General features: G+C 47.6%; 1 protein-coding gene across 1 annotated transcript; it reads left to right on the top strand.

Annotated features, from left to right (window-relative positions):
- Positions 1-241: 241 nt before the first annotated feature.
- Positions 242-589, top strand: LOC138504974 (uncharacterized). Its single transcript, XM_069625346.1, has one exon. The coding sequence runs from the start codon at positions 242-244 to the stop codon at positions 587-589; it is 348 nt and encodes a 115-aa protein (XP_069481447.1).
- The last annotated feature ends 19,911 nt before the right edge of the window (positions 590-20,500 follow it).

The raw sequence follows: 20,500 nt of genomic DNA, 5'->3' as shown, positions 1-20,500 counted from the left end.
CAAAGGTTATCATCAGCTTGAACTCCACCCGTCATCAAGATACATCACCACGTTTTCGACCCATCTAGGCCTCTTCAGATACAAGAGACTAAGTTTTGGAGTATCGTCTGCTGCTGAAATCTTCCAGAACGAAATACATCAAATAATCAAACACATTCCTCACTGCTTGAACTATAGTGACGACATTCTCAACTTCGGCACCTCACAAGAAAGTCATGATGACACCCTAAGAAGAGTCTGAATGGCATTAGAAAACGCCCATCTCACACTAAATCCCGAGAAGTGTGAAATCAGTAAATCCACGCTAAAATTCTTTGGACACATATTCTCGAACAAAGGAATGCGTCCAGATCCAGAGAAGGTGCAGGCACTGGTGGATGCCCCTACTCCCACCTCTGCATCAGCCATACGCTCGTTTTTAGGGATGGCCAGTTATTGCACCAGATATATCCAAGACTTTGCATCAGTGAGCACACCACTAACGCTCCTCACCGGGAAAGATCGAGACTTCCAGTGGACGGCGGAATGTGAGGAAGCTTTTCAAGAGATCAAACGGCACATATCATCAGCCTTGTGCATGGCATATTAAGACCCTGCATATGAGACTGAACTCACTGTGGACGCCAGCCCAGTTGGTCTTGGCGCCATACTAGCTCAATCTAGACCTGGAGCACCACCGAACTCTCCAAAATGCATAGTGGCTTATGCAAGCCGAAGTTTATCGCCCGCAGAATGCGCCTATTCTCAACCCGAAAAGGAAAGTCTTGCAGTCATATGGGCGTGCAAGCATTATTACCTCTTTCTGTATGGGCGCCCATTCACTGTTGTCACATATCACCAGGCCCTCACCACGATCTATGGAAAACCCACCGCCAAAATGCCGCCCTGCATTGCCAGATGGGGTTTAAGGCTACAAGAATACTCATTTAACATCATTCACCGGCCAGGGAAAGACAACAACCCTGCAGTCTTTCTTTCAAGATACCCACTGCCTGCCCAAAAATAACGACAATCCACAAAAGCAAATCAATACATCAATTTCCTGGTCAACAATGCGCTCCCGAAGAACATCTCCACAGCTCAACTCGTGGAAGCCACAGGCACGGACAAACTCTTGCAGACTGTACAGAAGTGCATACAATCGGGCCGGTGGCACGTGAAAGATCGGCATGCATCGGGCGGATCTGCTCAGGAGGAGGCACAACTCCGCACATTCAAACTTGTACAGCACACTTTGTCAGTGTCCCCGGAGGGGCTGATCCTCAAAGAGAACAGGCTCGTAATTCCATCCAGCCTACAAAAACAAATACTGGACATAGCTCACGCAGGACATCGTGGAGTAGTATCCACAAAGAGACAACTGAGGACCGAAGTCTGGTTTCCAAAAATGGATGAACAGGTGGAAAGCCTCTTAAGCAAATGCCTCACATGTCAAGCAGTAGCACCGAGAACTTTCCCAGCACCACTCCGGCCATCAGAAATGCCCCTGCAGGTTTGGGACGAGGTGGCAATCGACATGTTTGGACCCTAGCCAACGGAAAGTATGCACTAGTAATCGTGGACGAGATGTCACCCTTCCCTGAATTACACCTCATACACTCAACCAGCGCACAGGCTGTAATACCTGCACTGGACAAGACATTCGCTGACTATGGAATTCCCTCAACTGTAAAGTCCGACAATGGGCCGCCGTTCAGTGGCCATGACTTTGCAATGTTTGCCGAACACCTAGGCTTCCAACACAGAACCATAACACCATTGTGGCCACAAGCCAATGGAATGGCTGAAAAATTCATGAGCAGTCTCAAGAGGACACTGCAAGTCTGCTCCATCACCAATGGCTCATTCATGCAAGCCATCTGCACGCTATTAAGGGAATACCGGAACACTCCACACAGTACCATGGGCGAATGTCCTTCCACCTTAATGGTTGGCCGCATTGTGCGGACACGACTTCCTCACAACCCCTGTGTCCGTCCACCCACGACCATTATCGTGGATGCCAGGACAAGAGACAAGGCCAACAAGGAGAAGACGAAAACATACACGGACCAGAGGAGGCAAGCAAAACCCTGCCACATTCAAGTGGGCGACGTGGTGCTGGTACGACAAGATCAAAACACCAAGGACACCCCCGCGTTCAGACCCGAACCCATGACAGTGACTCATACCAATGGGTCCATGATAACAGCAGCCAGCCCTTGTGGAACAATCACGAGGAACTCATCATTCTTTAAGACTTTTGGAGGAAATGCAGAACCTGCTGGAGACTCTGCCACGAACACCTATGAATCTTCAGATGTGGAATCTGAGTATCACAGTGATAGTGACACGTCAGCAAACTGGACAGTGACTCCAACGCGAAGCCCTTTGAACCGGACCATACGCCGACCCACTCGATGGATAGAAGAAATGAACTAAGGTCCACTCCTTCTTTAAGTTGCGGGGAGATGTTGCGTCCCCTTTTCCATTTCAATGACACGTTGACTGGGATCCAAGTCCCATTTCTATTGTTGTATGTTTGATCGTGGGCTGCGCCCCACACCTAATGGAAGAGGCGGGGTTACCGCCTCAGGCGCCAGTTTCGCACTAGTGATTAAAAGAGTTGAAAGCATCTACCTGGCTGCCACGTATCATTTGCCTTGCTTTATTTAAATCGTCTGATTGCTTTTCATTATTGTTTTCGACGTCCGTCGGAACCTAACAACTTAATTCTCTCAGCACTGAGCCAACTGCCTCCTATTTGAAAGTGAAGCAGCGCAGTTTGCAATTTTCCGGCTCCAGTTTGCTTCAGGGAAACAGACATGGGAGACATTTAAAACTACATGGTTTAAGGAGTAAAATAGCACTGCGATTAGGCAGGGACGTCATAAAAAAATGAAGAACAACTGATTTTTGTTTGAGGAGGGAACTTGCGAATAATTCTTGAACAAGTCAGGGTGTAATAACTGCTACTGGTCAAGGTCCCCATGGTGGTCAGTGAATGCAGGGCTGAGAGGGAGATTTTCCAGGTCTGATCTATAAAGCTTTAAATATTTCTCAATAATATCCATGAAGTGTGAAGGCATTCGTAAATTGCTAGCACGGTTCCATGTCATACAAAGACAGTACCAAAGACATTTATTTCAAAGTCATTACTTCGAAATTTTACTCCAATTTTTTTTATTTCTTTTTGTGAGGGTCCTCCCATGCCCTTCCTTCCCCTTCACTACTACTCCTAAACCAAACCCCACCCCTTTCCCCCAAACCCACAACTACATATATTTTTCAAAGTAGTTTTGTAGTAAATTACTTTGAAGTGATTACTGTCGTTGAAACCACAGGATACGGAAAGCAGAGCAAGATACAGGCAGATGAGATAAATAAGGCACTAACCTTAGTACAAACAGGGGAGCTGGGAGTCAAGACCGATATGCCTGTGAACGCTTCCGTGAAGCTGCAGACAGAGAGCTACGCTACTTTAACAGACCCATGGCGGCTCGTAGGTACGGCGAACAGGAAAGGCCGGGTAAACTCCTGGCATGTCTAGTATGCGCCGAAAAGGGCAACACGGCTATTCCATGTATCATCAGGCTAGATGGCGTGGTGGTCACTAAAGCAGACGAGGATAGCGGAGTGTTTTACGACTTGTATAGCAGTCTGTACTCTCCCCAGAGGGAAGCCACTGAGAATGAGATTGATGAATATCTTGCTGCAATACCTACGACACTACTGTCGGAGAACACACACAATATTCTAGAGACCCCCATCACACTAGGCGAAATTAAGACTGCGATAAAGGATCTCCCCGTGGGGAAGGCCCTGGGATTTGATGGACTTGGAGCTGAATTTTATAAGGAGTTTACGGAAACACTTGCACATTGTCTCCTGGCGGTGTAGACTGAGGTCCTAGACGCTGGCGCTTTACCAGAATCAATGCGTGAAGCAGTCATAACCCTGCTCCTAAAGGCCGCAAAGCCCCCAGAGGACAGCAGGTCCTACCGCCCGCTGTCACTCATCAACACTGATGCGAAAATCTTCGCCAAGATTCTATCTTCCCGACTCAAACTGGTGATGCCCTACATGGTCCACAAGGACCAAGCAGGTTTTGTACTTGGGAGGTCGACTGCATCTAACACATGCAGATTCTATAATGTGCTAGCCGGAATCCCTATGGATTACAAGGGAACGGCCATATCCCTGGATATGAGAAAGGCCTTTGATACAGTGTACTGGCCAATTTTGTGTAAAGTTCTGCATAATTACGGTTTTGGCCCTAACTTTATCAAATTGGTACGACTCCTATACACATAGCCACAAGCTAGGGTACTGGTGAATGGCACGCTGTCTGCGGTGTTGGGTCTGGCGGGAGGGACCAGGCAGGGGTGTCAGCTTTCCCCATTGTTATTTGCACCTGTAATTGAACCTTTAGCAGACTTCATGAGGATGCAGCATGCTAGAGCAGGGGTCCCCATAGCTGGGCGGATAGAACTGATCATGCTATATGCAGATGATATTATGTTATTTGTAAGGAACCCTGAGAAATATCTACATAGAGTGTTAGAGGCGGTCCAGGAGTTCGGTAAGTATTCCGGGCTACGGCTAAATATAAATAAGTCTGAAATGTTCCCACTATCTGAAGGCATGTCCCCCCATGTGACCTGTGTGGACTGCGCTGGTCTCCCCAACAGATTAGACACTTGGGTGTTGAAATGGCGCGCTCTGCTGGTCTGGTCCACGCCCTCAGTTATGACACACTGGCTGTAGCGCTGTGCGCCAAACTCGACCGATGGAACTATCTCCCTATCTCGCTTATGGGTTGAGTAGCGATAGTTAAAATGATTATGTTGCCCAAAGTATTTTATCTCTTCGGTACAATACCACTCTGGCCGGTAAACCCTTTTTAAAAAAAAAATCTCTGCCGCCTTTTAACGTGAGGGCCAACTGGAAATGCAACAACCTCGGGGTACAGTACTGTATAGCCCCCATATGCCAATCTGGGACGCACCATACCTGACCCCGACAACAGACACAGCGTTGTCCACATATTGGCGTGAGGCAGGTTTCACACAGCTTGGTGACTTATACAATGATGCTATATTCAGACCCTGGGAGGAGATTATACTAGAGGTTAATCACACACCACTCCAGAAGCTACAATACCTCAGGCTCAGGTCGGCAATAACAGTGACATGGGACGGATTCCCACAAGAGCCAGAATCACATCCATGTCTCAATTACATAGCTTCTGCTGGGACGACCAAGAAAACTGCCTCGGGACTCTATAGAATAGCACTGGAAAAACGGAAGATTCTGTTACCTGATATTACAGGGGAGTGGGAGAAGGACCTTGGGATCACGTTTTCAGACTCCCCCTGGACTCAACTGTGCTGCCTCATTAAACAAGTGTCACTCAATTCCAGGTTTAGGTTAATCCAATTTAAAATACTGAATAGAGTGCATCTAACCCCAGCTCAATTGAAGAGAATGTACGCAACTAACACTGGAAGATGCCCTAGATGTGAGAACTAAGAGGCTGATTTAACGCATATGTTGTGGTTCCGTGGGAAGCTTTCTGAATACTGGAGTGGGATCTGTAAGGCATTAGAAGATATGGTTGAGCAATCTGTGATCTGGGATCAATCTATGTGCATATTGGGCTATGTACTCAGAAAGAATGCAGTGAAATGCAAGCTTATTAACATTGGACTTCTGTTAGCTAAGTGTGCCACATTAATGAGGTGGAAGAAGAGGAAGCCCCCCTCGATAGAGGAATGGATAAATGACATGGTATGGGCAAATGACCAGGAAGACGTATATTCCACCCTACTTCCCCGTGCCAAGAGACATATGGGGGGGTTTCCGTAGATACTTAAGCGATAGAGCTGATACCGATAATAGTGAAGATGAAGCGGTGTGAGTCCCCATTGTACAATGTCTGTAAACTGTACACACAATACTACCTGAGTTAATGTGAACCACTATATCAATGTTTTATGTTGTTTGCTGTGCAACTTCAATAAAATAAAAATATTTTTAAAATTCTGATATGCCTGTCAGGCGCCGTTGGGTAACGGGTAAACTGAGCAACCACAAAGCAAGATGGGAAATGTAGTTCCCGTGGGTGCTGTCACAATGTAAACTTATGAGGTGCAACACATGTGAGCCTATAGGCAAAAATGTCACTGAAAAACGTCAAAAGAAAATAATTACAAGCAGTAAAAGCCCAATACAGTTAATCACAGAGAACTCAGTAAACTGGTAACATCAATAAGTCAAAACAAATATGAGCATATATGGAAGAGATAAAGCAAAAGAGGCTCACTCACAATGACTCCGATTTGCCTGCCAGGTGGTGCTGAGTGACACATAGTTCACAGAACGCTGCCACGGCACAAACATGAGAGGTGCAGAACATGTAAGCCTAGAGGCCAAAATGTCACTAAAAACCTTCAAAATTTGTACTTTGTTTATTTGTATAGCGCACAAGGCCCGAGGGCAACCGGGCGCATTTTATTTTAGTTACAGGCAGTTTACATACATACACAATATTTAAATTAAAAAAGTGTACAGAATTTACAAGGTTACAAACACAATATTTACCTTGGAAATATACAGAATATACATGATACATACCCCTAAGGTAAGGGAGGTGTACGGGATACATAGTCAGCAGAGTAAAGCGTCAAGATATAGTGCGAAGGCGGCCTAAGATGTTAGGATAAGATTCCAGTCATGGTTGGGCCTAGTCAAGGGTGGACAACCAGGCTTTAGCATTACGCTTGAAGGCAGGGAACGAAGGTTCAGCTCTGAGTTGGTTGGGTAGGGTGTTCCACAGCTTAGCTGCGAGGACTGGGAAACTTCGACCAACAGATTTTTGGAGGTTGAAGCGAGGGATGCAAGGCAATTAGCATGTGTGCTTCTAAGGGGTCTCGCAGCTGAATGAGTTGTGAACCTGTTGGAGAGGTAGCTAGGGGCTTGGTTCGAGATACTTTTGTGTGTGAGAGTCAGAGCTTTAAAGGAGATTCTTTGGGTAACTGAAAGCCAACGGAGGTTACGTCTGTGTTCTGAGATGTGTGAAGACCTAGGGATGTTGAGGGCCACTCTAATAGCATTAAAAGAAACAAAACCACAATACAGTTGGATTAGTTCAGTTAATTCAAGTTTAAAATCCTGTAACCATGTGGCAAATTATAAACAGTTTAGTAAGGACTTAACATCAATAAGCCAAAACAAACATGACCAAATATGGGAGAAAGAAAACAATATAGGAAACTCACCAAATTCTCCACCAATAGGGAATAGTTGAAATCACTTAAACTCCCTCCTGATCATGCATAGAATATGAACAATGAATAGCACCGGGGCAAACACAAACAATTCATAGGTTACCTCTATGGCCAGCAATTTGCCTTTCACGCCAGGTATTGTGAACCATCAAGTAGTACATGTATACATGGAAGGCTTGCTTTTCTCCTCGGATGAAAACAGATTGAACCACGGAACCCCACACCTCTTGCAAATACGAAACACCGGCTTAATCTGTCCGCCTCCACATTCTGAACACCGACAAGTAGGTTTCCTGCAGGCAGAGGAGCAGAGCTATTGCCTATGACGGAAGATCTTTAGTCAAGTCAGCCATTCTAGCAATTTGAGACCAGTCCTGAATATAACCAGTGGACCTAAGAGGTTGGTGGCTGACCCTTCCCCATCGTCATGCCCCTCCACCCCCCAAGTACATACACGAAACGTTAGATTGAGTGTTGGCAATAAAAATGAGTGGGTTTTTATTGCACATCATTATGTAATAATACACCAAAACAATCATAACCATAATAATCATACATAATTGTACTTTTGGGCACAAGGTCCTGAGGTTATTCCCTCAGGCCTGTGCCACCTTCCCAGCCCACGACGATACGGGCCCCGTGCATGGCCCTGCTTTTCTTCTTTTCCTTCTTTTCTCTCCCTTTTTCTTGGGTGGGTGGGTCCTTGGGAGAAGAAAAAGTAAACTGCATAAGCAGGATACTTTGTTTGGTGCTCCATGCAGAGTTCCAAAAAGATTGTGTTTTCTGGGCTGCACTGCAGCCCCTTATATTGGCCCAGGGGCTAGCCCTGGCCTTTGTCTGCCTTTGTGGGGGCTGTGTCCAGCCCCCGGAAGGCTGGCACTGATGGCATTTTGCACCTTGTGGTGCTTCCTTTGTTCCTCTTATGTTGCTTTCTGCCGCCCTGCCCTTGGGTGCTTTGCACCTATTCCTGACCTGCTCAGAGGTGTTGCACCCACCCATCCCCTCATCCTGCCTGGCTCCAGCAGTGTGAGGGGATAAGGGGGTGATTAGAGGAGGGTTTGTATATGCTTTATTTCCAGCCCTGGCTGATGCTCTGCCAGCCATGTCCTGCTGCCCCTCTCCCTATCTTGCCCTCCTTGGGGCACCGGTTACTGGCTTTCAAGCGGCGGGGTTCCCCCTTTCCAGCGCTGGCTATAACTAGATTTTCCATGCAGGCGATAACCAAGTGACCTTGCTCTCTGCTGTGACCAGCCCGCTCCTAGTTTTAAGTCATAGCCTGTAAAGACCTGAGATACAATAAGGCATTGCATTCATTTGTCCAAAGACTTGTTCCCCTGTTGTACCTGATGTCAGGGACTGGGGAAAAGAATAGAAGACCATCAAACCGAGTTATGAACCCACACGCACTTTGATAAACAAGAGGGTCCACTTCCCCACTCAACCTCCAGCAGAGATCCATACATCCCCGCGGACCATAGGTGGTGTTTTTAAACCTATTAACACTTGTATGTGTTGGTCAACATTTCGGACCTTCTTCAGAGGAGTGGTGGAATCTAAAAGGCAATCAAAATATATGATATAGACTTAACACTATAACTCATTTTCGGTAGAAGGACAGAAAGTCATTGAGTTTTGTTCCTCACAAGGCATATGTATAATGTGTTGCTTTTTTTCAACTCATGGGAATTCAGTTGTGCTCATCATTCCTCTCTGTAGAACATATGTATTCTCTTACTAAATGGGAATATTTCTTGCCCTTTTTAATTAGGTGCACTGTACAATTACGTCAAGAAAATAAAAAAGAAATACACACTGAGTCCTGAGTGCCATGGAGCCAGTGCATATTCTCTCTTCGTGCTGTGTGTGAATAAATGCTGCTGTGCAGTTGTAAATTAGTTGGAATGCATGTTTGTTTCATACCCTGGAGTGGTGTTCTGCAATTACTTCTTAATTCAGAACAATTTCATAAAACACCCATTTGTAACTTTGACTGCTATCAAAGCTTTTACAAACTACAGAATTTCTAATCAAAACATGTCTTCATATATATAACAATAAACCATCACCTCTTCACACCTACTGCAAAAATGTGATCAATCGATTCATAAGAAAATATACTTATAATTGTACACACATCCCCAATTATAACATCTATAGAATTGAGTGTACATTCCGAAGACATATAAATCAGTCATTTATAGCAGCAACATCTCTTTCATCGGAAGCCTCCGTGTTTCGGAGCATACTACCACTTATAACCTTCTTCTGGGGAGTAGTGGACTCTAAAAGGGAAACCAAAGGTAATGATATAGACTTAACTCTTTAACTTATTTTCGGAAGGAGACGACAAAGCACACGTTTCATGTGCTGGCTTTTTTCAACGCATCTGCATTCAGTTGTGCTCATCATTCCTGTTGCGCTGCCCGATGACAGCCGCGTGCGGCATAAATAAACGGGGCGTTCCCGGCCGCGACAGTGCGACCGGGAAGCCCGAGCCAGAAAGACGTGTGCAGTGTGAGTCCTTGTGTGCTGGGGGGCTTACGGGCATCGCTGGGGGTCAGGACACACCCCCAACAGTGGCGACGAGTGGGGAATGATGCCTGGGCCCGGCGGTGACGAATATGCAATTTTTCCTCCTGAAACGGAATCTTGCTGACATTTCGTTTCATGCCGTAGGCCGTGCTTCACCCACGCGGCTGGCGGCCATTTTGAATAATCAGGCCGTGGACTTCACAGAGCTCCGGTTTGGGCGGTGAGTGGCATCCCGGCCTAATTTTTGGACACACTGCTAGCAGACAGGTTGGTCTGCGTGCCTATGCCCGAATTTTGAGGGTTTTTTTCCGAATTTTGGGTCTTCTACGTCGAGTGCAAGCGAGGCGGGGGGCTACAATGGCTGGGCATGCATAGCCCATAATTCTTCCTTGACTCAATTTTTGGAACAGCTGAAGGCTGGGGCCTTTTTCATCCTCTTCATCATCAGTCTGGTGGCCTTACTGCTTTTTCATCTTCTTCATCATCACGGAGGTGTGTTGAAGTGGTTCTTCATTCTGATTCCTGGAATCATCAGGCCTGGTGGCTGTTTATCATTGCCCGTGGAAAGGGGACAGTGTGCTCTTGCTGTCTTCGCTCCCAGGGGAACTTTCCTGTGCCTGGAGGTGAATCAGAGTGATACTGAAGATCAGGAAGGTGCACAACCAGTAGCGGTGCAGCAGCCTCCACTTGCTCAAGCAGGGCCTCCAGGCCCACTGCCTCCAGTGCAGCCCGTGCAGCAACCTCCAATTGGTCAAGCAGAGCCTCAAGGCCCATTGCCTCCAGTGCAGCCAGTGGTAGCATCTGTTGCACAGCCAATCCTTCCTGCCATGGCCCAGGCACGTGCACATGCGGCCTTGCAGCCCATCCCGGAGTTTGATGTTTCGGGTCCGCCTTCTAGCTTGGGGCCCAGATGGAAGAGGTGGGTTGACCGCCTGGACATGTACTTTCGGGCCTCTCAAGTGGTTGATGATGACAGCAAACTGGCAACCATGTTGTACTCGGCAGGGCCCTCAGTCCAGGAGATCTTTCAATCGCTTCCACCGAGGTATGGATCCTACGGTCAGGCGAAAACCGCGCTTCAAGCCCATTTTCTGCCTCTTGCCAACGCGGACTATGAACGCTTTGTGATGTTGTCCGCCAAACAGAAACAGGACGAGACTTTGGACACATTTTATGGGCGCCTGAGGCGCCTGTCACTCGCCTGTGCCTGGTGTGATGCAGAGGACATGATCAGGACCATGCTCATCCAGGCGTGCTCCTCGGGCAAGCTCAGGCGCCAAGTATTAAGGGAGCCCGGAATCACGCTGCCACGCATCCTAGAACTGGGGAGATGCCATGAAGTGTCTGAGGCGAGGGCAGCTAGAATGGAGGCTGGGTCACGCTCCATCAAGACCAAGGAGGTGTGTGCGATGTGGCGTGGTGGCAGAGGCACCAGAAGACCTGGCGGCGGACCCCGGGACAGAGCCGGGAGGGCAGGGGAATCCTGCCAAAAGTGTGGGTACGACCTGCCCCACCCAACGGAATGCCCCGCGACTGGAAGGACATGCGGAAGGTGTGGGCTGCCAGATCACTTCTCGAGGGTGTGCAAGGCGGCCATGCCTGTGATGGTGCCGCGAGGCCTGGCCTGGTCCAGTCTCCTTCGCCAGGGCAGACTGCCTAACGTCGCTCAGGTGGACCAGAGTGAAGAGGGCGCCCAAGTGGAAGAGGCAGACGAAGAGGAGGAAGAGAACATTTTCTTCGTCTCCAGCGTGGGGATCCTGAAAGGGAAGAACAGGAGGCAGCCAAGGTGCGTGGTAGAAGTCAATCAGTCTCCAGACACGGTCCTGGTGGACACAGGGGCGTCTGTCAACGTGATGGCCCGTGGACACTATTACGCTATGGACATGCCTCCTAAATTGGTAGCACCGAAAGCCCGCATTTTCGCTTTCGGTGGTCTGGACCCCATCCCACTGGATGGTGCTTTTGTGGCGAAGGTGTAGCACGACGGCTCACAAATCACTGCACGCTTCTACGTGACACCGGTGAGCACCAACACCTTGTTGAGCTGTGCAGCGGTGGAGGCCCTCGGCATCGTCAGCTTTGCATACTCGGTCTATCTGGAGGACATCAATGACTTGCTTGAGAAGTATGCCGCACTGTTTAATGGGATGGGACAGATGGCCGGTGGCCAGGCGCAATCCCTCCAAAGAGCTCTCTATCAATTCCTGAGGGTGTACCGCACCACCGCGCATGCCTCCACTGGAGTGGCTCGGGCAGAGGCGTTATTCAAACAGTGCTCTCGGGGGCTGTTACCGGAGGTGGGGGAGAATGAACCGGGGGTAATCGACAACCAACAGGTCGAGGCAGACCGGCGAGTGAGGATCGAGAAGGAAAACATCCGGCGAGGACTTTGCCCGCAGCGGCTGGAGCCAGGCAATGAGGTCATCATTCAAAATAGACACCCCCATGGAAAGCTCTCCCTTCCGTATGAGCCTGAGCCGCTGGACGTCGTTGCAGTCAAGGGATCCATGGTGACTGCCTCGGACGGAAGGTCTGCGGTAACCCGCAATGTGAGCTTCTTCAAGAAGCTAGGGGATCCGAGACCTGACCCGCTCCCTGATCCGGACTTAAGGGTGGTTCCTGAGGACCAAGGAGAGACACCCTGCCTGCCTGAGTCCCCGGGCCGGACGACGCCTATGGCCAGATCACCCATGCCGGAGGTGAGCGGGAGGTACCCCCAGAGGGCTGGGCGAGGGAAACCCGCTCACCTCAGCGACTACGTATTGGGACATTTGTCTGAGCATCTTGATGGTGAGAACTGTTAAATAAAGGGACCTGGGTGGATGTCGATAAAGGGGTGTTTTTGGAACTGGGTCTGAGATTTGGTTATCGTTGTAGTGTTAGTTGGTTTGCAGTGTGCAGTGTTTAAATGTTTGTTGTTGTCCTCCCAAAAAAGGAGGAGTGTGGCGCTGCCCGATGACGGGGCGCACATGCGGCGGCGTGACGTTGCACGCCGCGGTGTGCAGCATAAATAAACATGGCGTTCCCGACCGCGACAGTGCGACCGGGAAGCCCGAGCCAGAAGGACGTGTGCGGTGTGAGTCCTTGTGTGCGGGGGGTTTTACGGGGATCGCTGGGGGTCAGGACACACCCCCAACAATTCCTACTGTAGAACATACGTTTTTTGTTACTAAAAAGTAATATTTCTTGTCCTTTTTAATTAGGTGCATTATACAAATAAGTCAAGAGAATAAAAAAGAAGATTGCAACGGAGCCTGTGCGGAACCACTCTGCGGTTGTGAATGTGCACATTATTTAAATCAGTGTGTGCTCCATTTCCTTGAGACTAAAATAATTAGACTAACATTTCATTGTTAAGGTCAAGGCATTTCTGCTGTCTTTTTCACCTAATATTTCAAATCATCATTGAACCATTTTCTTTCATCATTATTACTCATTATGACAAACAGCAACTGTCCTTTGCCTTTGTTTTCAAGTAGTATTCAACACAACATCTTATGGTGCATCTTTGTTATAAGAGCATACATGCAGATGTTTTCAGTTTAATATCAATGTCTAATACAGTTCGAGTCCACGGTACTGTTGGGTTTAATCGTTGTTGGTAACAAGAACGTCATTACCGATATGGAAGGTTTGCAATCGTTCCAGTTGGGCAAATAGATATGGCACGGCACACAACTGATTTTGGTTGTGTGAACACTACTACTCTACACATGCAAACCCGGACTCCATAATCATGTTGAATCTTTTAGCAGGCGCTTTTTTTAAAAAAAAGATGTTTATTAAATCGGGACATTTCAAGATTGTTACTGTTCTGTTGGGTTCCCCTGCCCTGGAGTGTTTGATGAGCGAGCGGCTCCATATCTGAGGCCACACTCTGTTGCTTGCAGGCTTCACAGGGCCACAGGAGCGAGGGCATGCAACTTGCTCATTCCTTAGACTCACTCTTCCCTGCTCCTCCTCTGTGATATGGTGGCCGTTCCTGGATGTAAGACCACTGCTAATTCACCACCAGTTTGTCGGGGGGAAATTCTGCTGTGGTCGGCCGGGCCGTCCGCAGACCTCCGGGCAGGGAGGCCCCAACTCCTCCCGTATATCCCAGATGAGCTAGAGTATGAGACACACGCAAGAAGCAAGGTGACTCTGCTGTTTATTAGACAAAACGGCAGGGATGGGTCAAGGAGCGTACGCGTCCGTCCTGACACACACACAATCGTGGGGCTCGCAGGCCCTTTTTACTGTATTATGACGCGCTACTTGCGTCACTTTAGAAAGTTAACAAAAAACCTATCGCCACTCTTAATTGGTTGCTCGAGTGGTAGGGTTAGTATAGCACACGTATAGAGAACAATGTTAGTGGTCGAGGGTTAGTCAGGTGATATATCTGGGTTGTCCCTTCAATTAGATACATGAGAATTGTTACATGAAGACTCCTAAGGATTGGTTAATATTACTGGCGTCAGTGATAAGAGCCCCATGTTCTGATTGGTGCGCCCGTGAGCTTCCCAGCCTGGGACCACCGCTGTTCCCAGCTCTCGGTGTACCTGCAATTTGCAACAATGTTTCACTATGGGTATGTGCAGACAATGTGAGGATTTATTCATAGCTGGAAGGCTGACCGCTCCCACTGTCGCAAATGTCCATTGAGCCTTTCAAGTGTATCTGCCTGTGTCTCGTAGCGAGGGATCCAGACGCCTCTTTTCTCCTGAGCTTGGCATCTCGTCAGGTTCGGCTTGGTCACGTGAGGTGGGACCGTGTTTGAGGCAGAATTCTGCACAATTAATATTACTTTTCCACTGTGTGTCTGGTTTAATTTGCAGGTGTGACTTTAACGTTGGTGCGCGGAGTGCGAGGTTGCAACATCGTGCCCTTGATGATTTGTTCTTGGAATGTGGGTTTGCAACATTGCGACCTTGGCTGGTTGCTTCGCCGGGCTCATTCTGCAGGATAAGCAACCTGACTCTTGTTTTGTTAATGTCCACGGGAGCTCTTGTTTGAGGCCTACTTAGGCCTGGTGTATAAGTGGGTCCGTCTGGTGCACAGGTGCTTTGGGTTACAGTACCATATAGTTTCATGACCAGTATCGTGTCTCCATTATATTTCTCATGGTGGTAACTGGTTTTAAGAGAAGCGTGAGCAAGCCTTGTAGATGAGTTCATGACGCGTCTTGCGTTTCTGCATTCTGAAAGCCTATGTAAAAAATAATAAAGATGCACGTCCGTGAGTATGCCTGTCGCCTACGTCATAGCACTGAGTATATTCTTCGTGTAGATTGGTGCGGGAATGTCCAGTGTGTATATTTGCACAGGTGTGCTTACCGTTGTCTAGGTCGTCATGGCATCTCTAGCGACGTGTAGATTTTAGTCTAGTTGGTCCGTGCCGCAGGTGTCGGCATGGCCAGTGCGGGCTGCTGGGCAGGCAGATGGACACATCCGTATGTTCCTGTACCAGGGTATCTGGTCGTCTGGTAAATGGACAAACTCTTCTCGTGGCGGGTGTCTGGGTCGTGACCCTTTAGGCCAAGCGCGAGAGGTGAAGGACGGGAGCCTGGTCTTCCATTCTCCCACTTCAGTCCCCCCTCTGGTCGACTTGTCGACCACAAACATATCCTTCTCGTTATCTCCTCTTAATCGCCATATCTTAGTTATTCCTCCTAGATGTCCATAGTGGTTTACATGATCTTCAAATGACCAATACATATATTCACAGGTTCCTCCAGGAGTACAGTATACCCATTTCCCTATGTAGCTCCTGGGGTTTCTTGGGTTCTCGATCTTCACTGATGGTGGGTCTAGATGGTTGGTGATGATTTGGTTGCGCAACTTCCCCCTCTCCTGTATTATCACACCTGTATGTTGGCCGTCATCTGCTGGCATCAAGGGGTGCATTCCCACCATTTCGAGCAACTCGTCAGTGGTACGTGCCTTCCGGGCCTTCCAAAATCTAATTATGATCAGCGTAGCTCCAGCCAAAATAGTACAACCCACTATGATTTTCAGTCCATCTGACAGCCAGGATGGCATCCATGACCATAATAGTGAAAACCAGCTCTTATCCTTGTTTACACCGTTACTTTCATCCATCATTTTGGAGTGCATCTGGGCCAATTGTGAAACTGCTTCTGTCAGTGTACCATTGTCAGCATCGTTGGCAGGTATGAACGTGCAGCATGATTGTCCTATCTTTGCACAAACTCCTCCTTCCATTGCTGTAAGAAGGTCCAATACATATCTGTTCTGCAGTGCTACCATCCTTATAGCTCGCAGCTCCTCTTTTATTGCGTTGAATCCATTTACTGTAGAATTGATGGTCATCATTAGTTCCCATCTAGTTATCTGGAGCCATTTTGCGTTTGCGTAAGCCTGCAGTCCCGGATGTATTATTGAGGAGAAGAACATTGCTGCTCTGCTGAATAGTCTGTGTTCTGGCGGTATTGAAGTTAGTGCCGTTTCCGACCTTCCCCACAGGTAATTTCCTGTCAGTGGTTCTCCTTGTCTTTTCCTTCTATTTAGGACAGTATCATTGCTGTTGGTCCTGTTCCCTTGCTCCTCCTGAAGTGGTGCAGATCTCTTTTTTCTCTTGTCCCCTTCATCCATTTTGGGAAAGTTCGCCACATTGACATGCTTCTTGGGTACCACTAGTGATGGTACATTGACGTGCACCATTGTGCACACACCATTCCACAGGGGAGGCAGTGTATGGTATGCCTTTTCTCCACAGGCCCAATAATGGTCCATTATTACTGCTGTTCCTGCTCCCCCCTCAGGTAACTCCATCACACTTGCACAGTTGGTGTTATATCCTACGTCCACCTCTCCTTTATGCTGGTAGCATACCTTGGGCGCAGTCAGCGGTAGTATTGTTATTGGGTCTTCATCCGTTTCTACCCACGTAAGCATTGGTACATACTTGATCCACGTCGTCCAACATCGGTGGTTGTGTGCCTCGATAGTTGAGATAGTTTCTTTTGTTACCATGTTGCTGCCAATCACTCCTATCTCCCAGCTGTTGTCCAGGTACACCTTCCCGGTTATCGTCACCAGCGGCCTCTCCCAACATCCTTGTTTACCCGGAACTTCAGTGGCGTACCAATCACATGGTAGATACTGCAGTGTTACTTTCTTTGTTTCTCCTTTTGCAGGACCACTTGTTATGTATCTGAATGCTTCAGCATGTAAACTGCTCTTGTGGTAACTCAAATAGGTCTTGAGGAAGTTGTTTTCATATGGGTATGAGTCTCGTGTTTTCCATGTCATATGCACCACTGTCCCTTGAAATCTTCCTTTCGTTTGGAACAGTGCCAAGTATATTATGCACTGTGCTGTCTTTTCATCTATTTCTGTGGCAACAAATGTTCGTGAAGCACTCATGGCGTATGGTATTAATGAGCAAACGTAGCAGCTGTCCTCAGTTGTCTGCTTACCAATGCGGGTCATGTGTTGGTACCATATGTTGTTTGAGACGTGTGCTGAATCTTGTATATAATTATCAATACCTTTATTGTCTGAGTATGTGCTGCGTTTAACTCTATTTTGCTTGGGTGCAATGTTACTACTATCACCTGACGTAACACCTGTTGCAGCAGGGGACGGGGGTGTATTAGGTTTGGGTGCAGCAATAAAATTAATAGCATAGCTGTACTGCCATACAGAGGCAGCCAAGAACCCGGTGATCATCAAAATCCCTATTATTTTTATTACATATGATAATCTCACCGGCATTTTGCTCTTACCTTGCTGCAGTCCTGGCAGCGTATTCTTGCGACGTTAAAGTTGCCCGCCTAAAAATTCTCAAAATGCTTGTTATTAAATGTAAGTTGTTGGTTTCCTTTAAGCTCTCCCTATCAAATAGTCATTCAGTGCCCAGGCGAAGAGCTGTTCCCACGCTACTCTAAGTGATCTATCTCTTAGGACCGGCAAGTATGGGCGGAGGTGGGGCATGGAATATTCTATGGCCAAGAGGAATGCTGTGTAGTAGACACGTACCCTTCTCCTTTTTAGGTACGTTGGCCTTTTTATTTCGTATACAAATTGGTGTGACAATTCTTCTGGGTAGTTATCGTCTGGGAGTACCATCTACGCCTGGGCAGTGAACTTGTTAGTTAGCTATTTTCTTAACAATACAATAATACGCAGTTCCTGTATGTGCGAGAGAAGAGAAAAAGAGAACATTCACGTGTTTACATGTGTACTTGTGCAGGCAATGTCCTTCAGTTCAGTTATTACTATATTTGGGGGTCAATGGGCGGGGGGTTTGGGCTCAGTTGGCGGGAGTATTTTTACTCTTTGAGCGTGTGACCATGGGGTGGGCAGTATGGGGATCACCCCTTTCTTCGTCAGTTATTGTCTCCGGGGAAGCTGGGTAGTGACACGTTAAGGGAACAATTGGGTCGTTGTCTGTGGTAGAACTTCCTTCCGCTGTTGGGGATGTTGTTGCTGTTCTTCCAATGGACCTGTCGTTGGCGCTGGGGCGGGTCTGCAGTTTGTAGATCTTTACATCATGTAGGTGGTTCCAGGCACGCTTGTCCTTTAGCTTTACTGCTCTTGTTGATACGTCCTCTACCAGATGGGGGCCAGTAAATCTTTTATCGTTCCATTTCCTGTTGAAATTGCGAAGTAGCACGTGGTCACCTTTAGCAAGTTTGCACAGGTTCTCCTTTTCCAATTCTGTATTGGCGCCTTCTTGTTTATTGCTGGTAGACCCGCCCCGTGTGCGCTCGAGCTGTTGAGACACAAACACAACACTAGTAATCAAAGAAGACACATATTGGTACATTTCATCACCTAACACACTCGCTTTGCTTTCGTGATCAGTGAATGCCCTTGACGTTGGCGTTAGGGGAAGGCGCATCTGACGTCCGGTAACCACCTCGTGAGGGGTGAGGTGGTGGTCGGACCCTGGCCTATTCCTCAATTCAAATAAGGCTAATGGAAGGCAATACCAGCTTTTCTTTGTTGTTTGTTGTATTTTTGCAATTGCCTCCTTTAATAGGCCATTCAGGCGTTCACATACACCGTTAGCCTGTGGGTGGTATGCACATGCGAATTTGTGTTTTATGCTCAGCAAGGATGTGATATGCTGGAACATTTCGTTTGCGAAATGCGGGCCATTGTCTGACCTTAACACCTCGCACACTCCCCACCTGGGGAAGACCTCCCTTACTAGGAATTTGGCTGCTCTAAATGCATCTGGGTGTGAACAGGGCCCTGCTTCAATCCACCTAGAGAATGGGCATACTACTACAATCATATACCTATTACCTTGACATATGTTGATCATATCAACATAGTCAATGTGAAGATGCCGAAAAGGTCCCTCTGGCCGGGGTATAGTACCTCTTATCACTTTTAGGGTATGACCGGCCGTAAACTGTTGACATGTGAGACAATTGCTGATAAAATTCGACACATGAGAATTTAACTCGGGGCAGAACCAATCTTCTCTAATTCGTGCTGCAATTACTTCCTTGCCTGTATGGGCTGGGTGATGTAATTGGCTCAGGGCGGTGTTCAAAAGTGCCAATGGTATTACAACTTTTCCAGTGCCACCCTGGTGCCATAGTGCGTCGGTTGGTGACATTGTACATCCTCTTTTTACCCATATTTCTTTTTCGGCCATTGGTGCAGCCGCTTGTAGCTCCATAATCTGCGTGGCTGGGAGATGGGTGTACCCTTCTCTTATCAACATCTCCTTAGCCATTCCCCTCCCTCTCCCTCTCTGTGATTCTGGGGGGTTCCATATCTCACCAAAGTATGCAGCATATTTCGCATGTGCGTCTGCTGCTGCATTCCCTTTTGAGACGTGGTCTTCACCATTGGTGTGTGCGGTGCATTTTACTAGGGCTAATTCTTGGGGGTCATTTATTACTTCAATTAGTTCAGCCAATAAGAGGGCATGTTGTACTGGAGTGCCATCAGCTCTCCTAAACCCTCTTCTTCTCCATTCTGATAGCCCTGAGTGGACAGTGGATGTAACATATGCACTGTCGGAGTATATGGTTACTCGTTTGTCAAAACTTTCCTTCAATGCCAATATTAGTGAAACCAGTTCCGCGGCTTGAGCAGAGTAATGCTGTGGTAATTGTACACATTTCATAGCCACACACACCGGCGCCTCCATCATTTTTACCACTGCTGCCCCAGTCCTCCGTATCTCATCTCCTTGATCAATAGTTGATGACCCATTAATAAACAAAAGCTCACCTCCCTCTAGTGCGTTTTCTTCAACTTTTCTAGTACATGAGTACATTTCAGTTATTTGGGTACAGTCATAGGCATAATCTCCCTCCTCAATTACTTCTGCTAGGAACCTTGCAGGGTTAACCATGCTACATCTAACAATTGCTAGTTCAGCTCTAGACAAAATGATCTCATAACCTGATGCCCTCTGCGTGGTTAGGCTGGACTTAGATTTATTCAATATTGCAAATAGTGCATGTTCCACAAACAGTGTAGTTGGACACCCCATGGTTATTGCTGATGCTTTTTCCACTGCAAAAGCAGCTGCAGCGAGACCTTGTTCGCAAGGGAAGTGACCTAACATCACAGGGTCTAAGTGACCGCTGTAAAATGCTACTGGTTTATAGCCCATGCTCGTTTTTTGGGCCAATACTGCTTTCATCACTGCTGAGTCGCAATGTGAGAATATAAAAAATCGTCGCTCATAGTCTGGGGATGCCAGTACTGGAGCAGTTGATATCG

Source organism: Ambystoma mexicanum, chromosome 11 (assembly GCF_040938575.1).
Source record: "Ambystoma mexicanum isolate Mex_15411 chromosome 11, UKY_AmexF1_1, whole genome shotgun sequence".
Classification (NCBI taxonomy): Eukaryota; Metazoa; Chordata; class Amphibia; order Caudata; family Ambystomatidae; genus Ambystoma; species Ambystoma mexicanum.
This window is presented reverse-complemented; position numbering and strand designations above follow the sequence as displayed.

Excerpts from the sequence above, each read along its gene's own strand:
- LOC138504974 (XM_069625346.1), top strand. The coding sequence starts at position 242 with ATGGCATTAGAAAACGCCCATCTCACACTAAATCCCGAGAAGTGTGAA.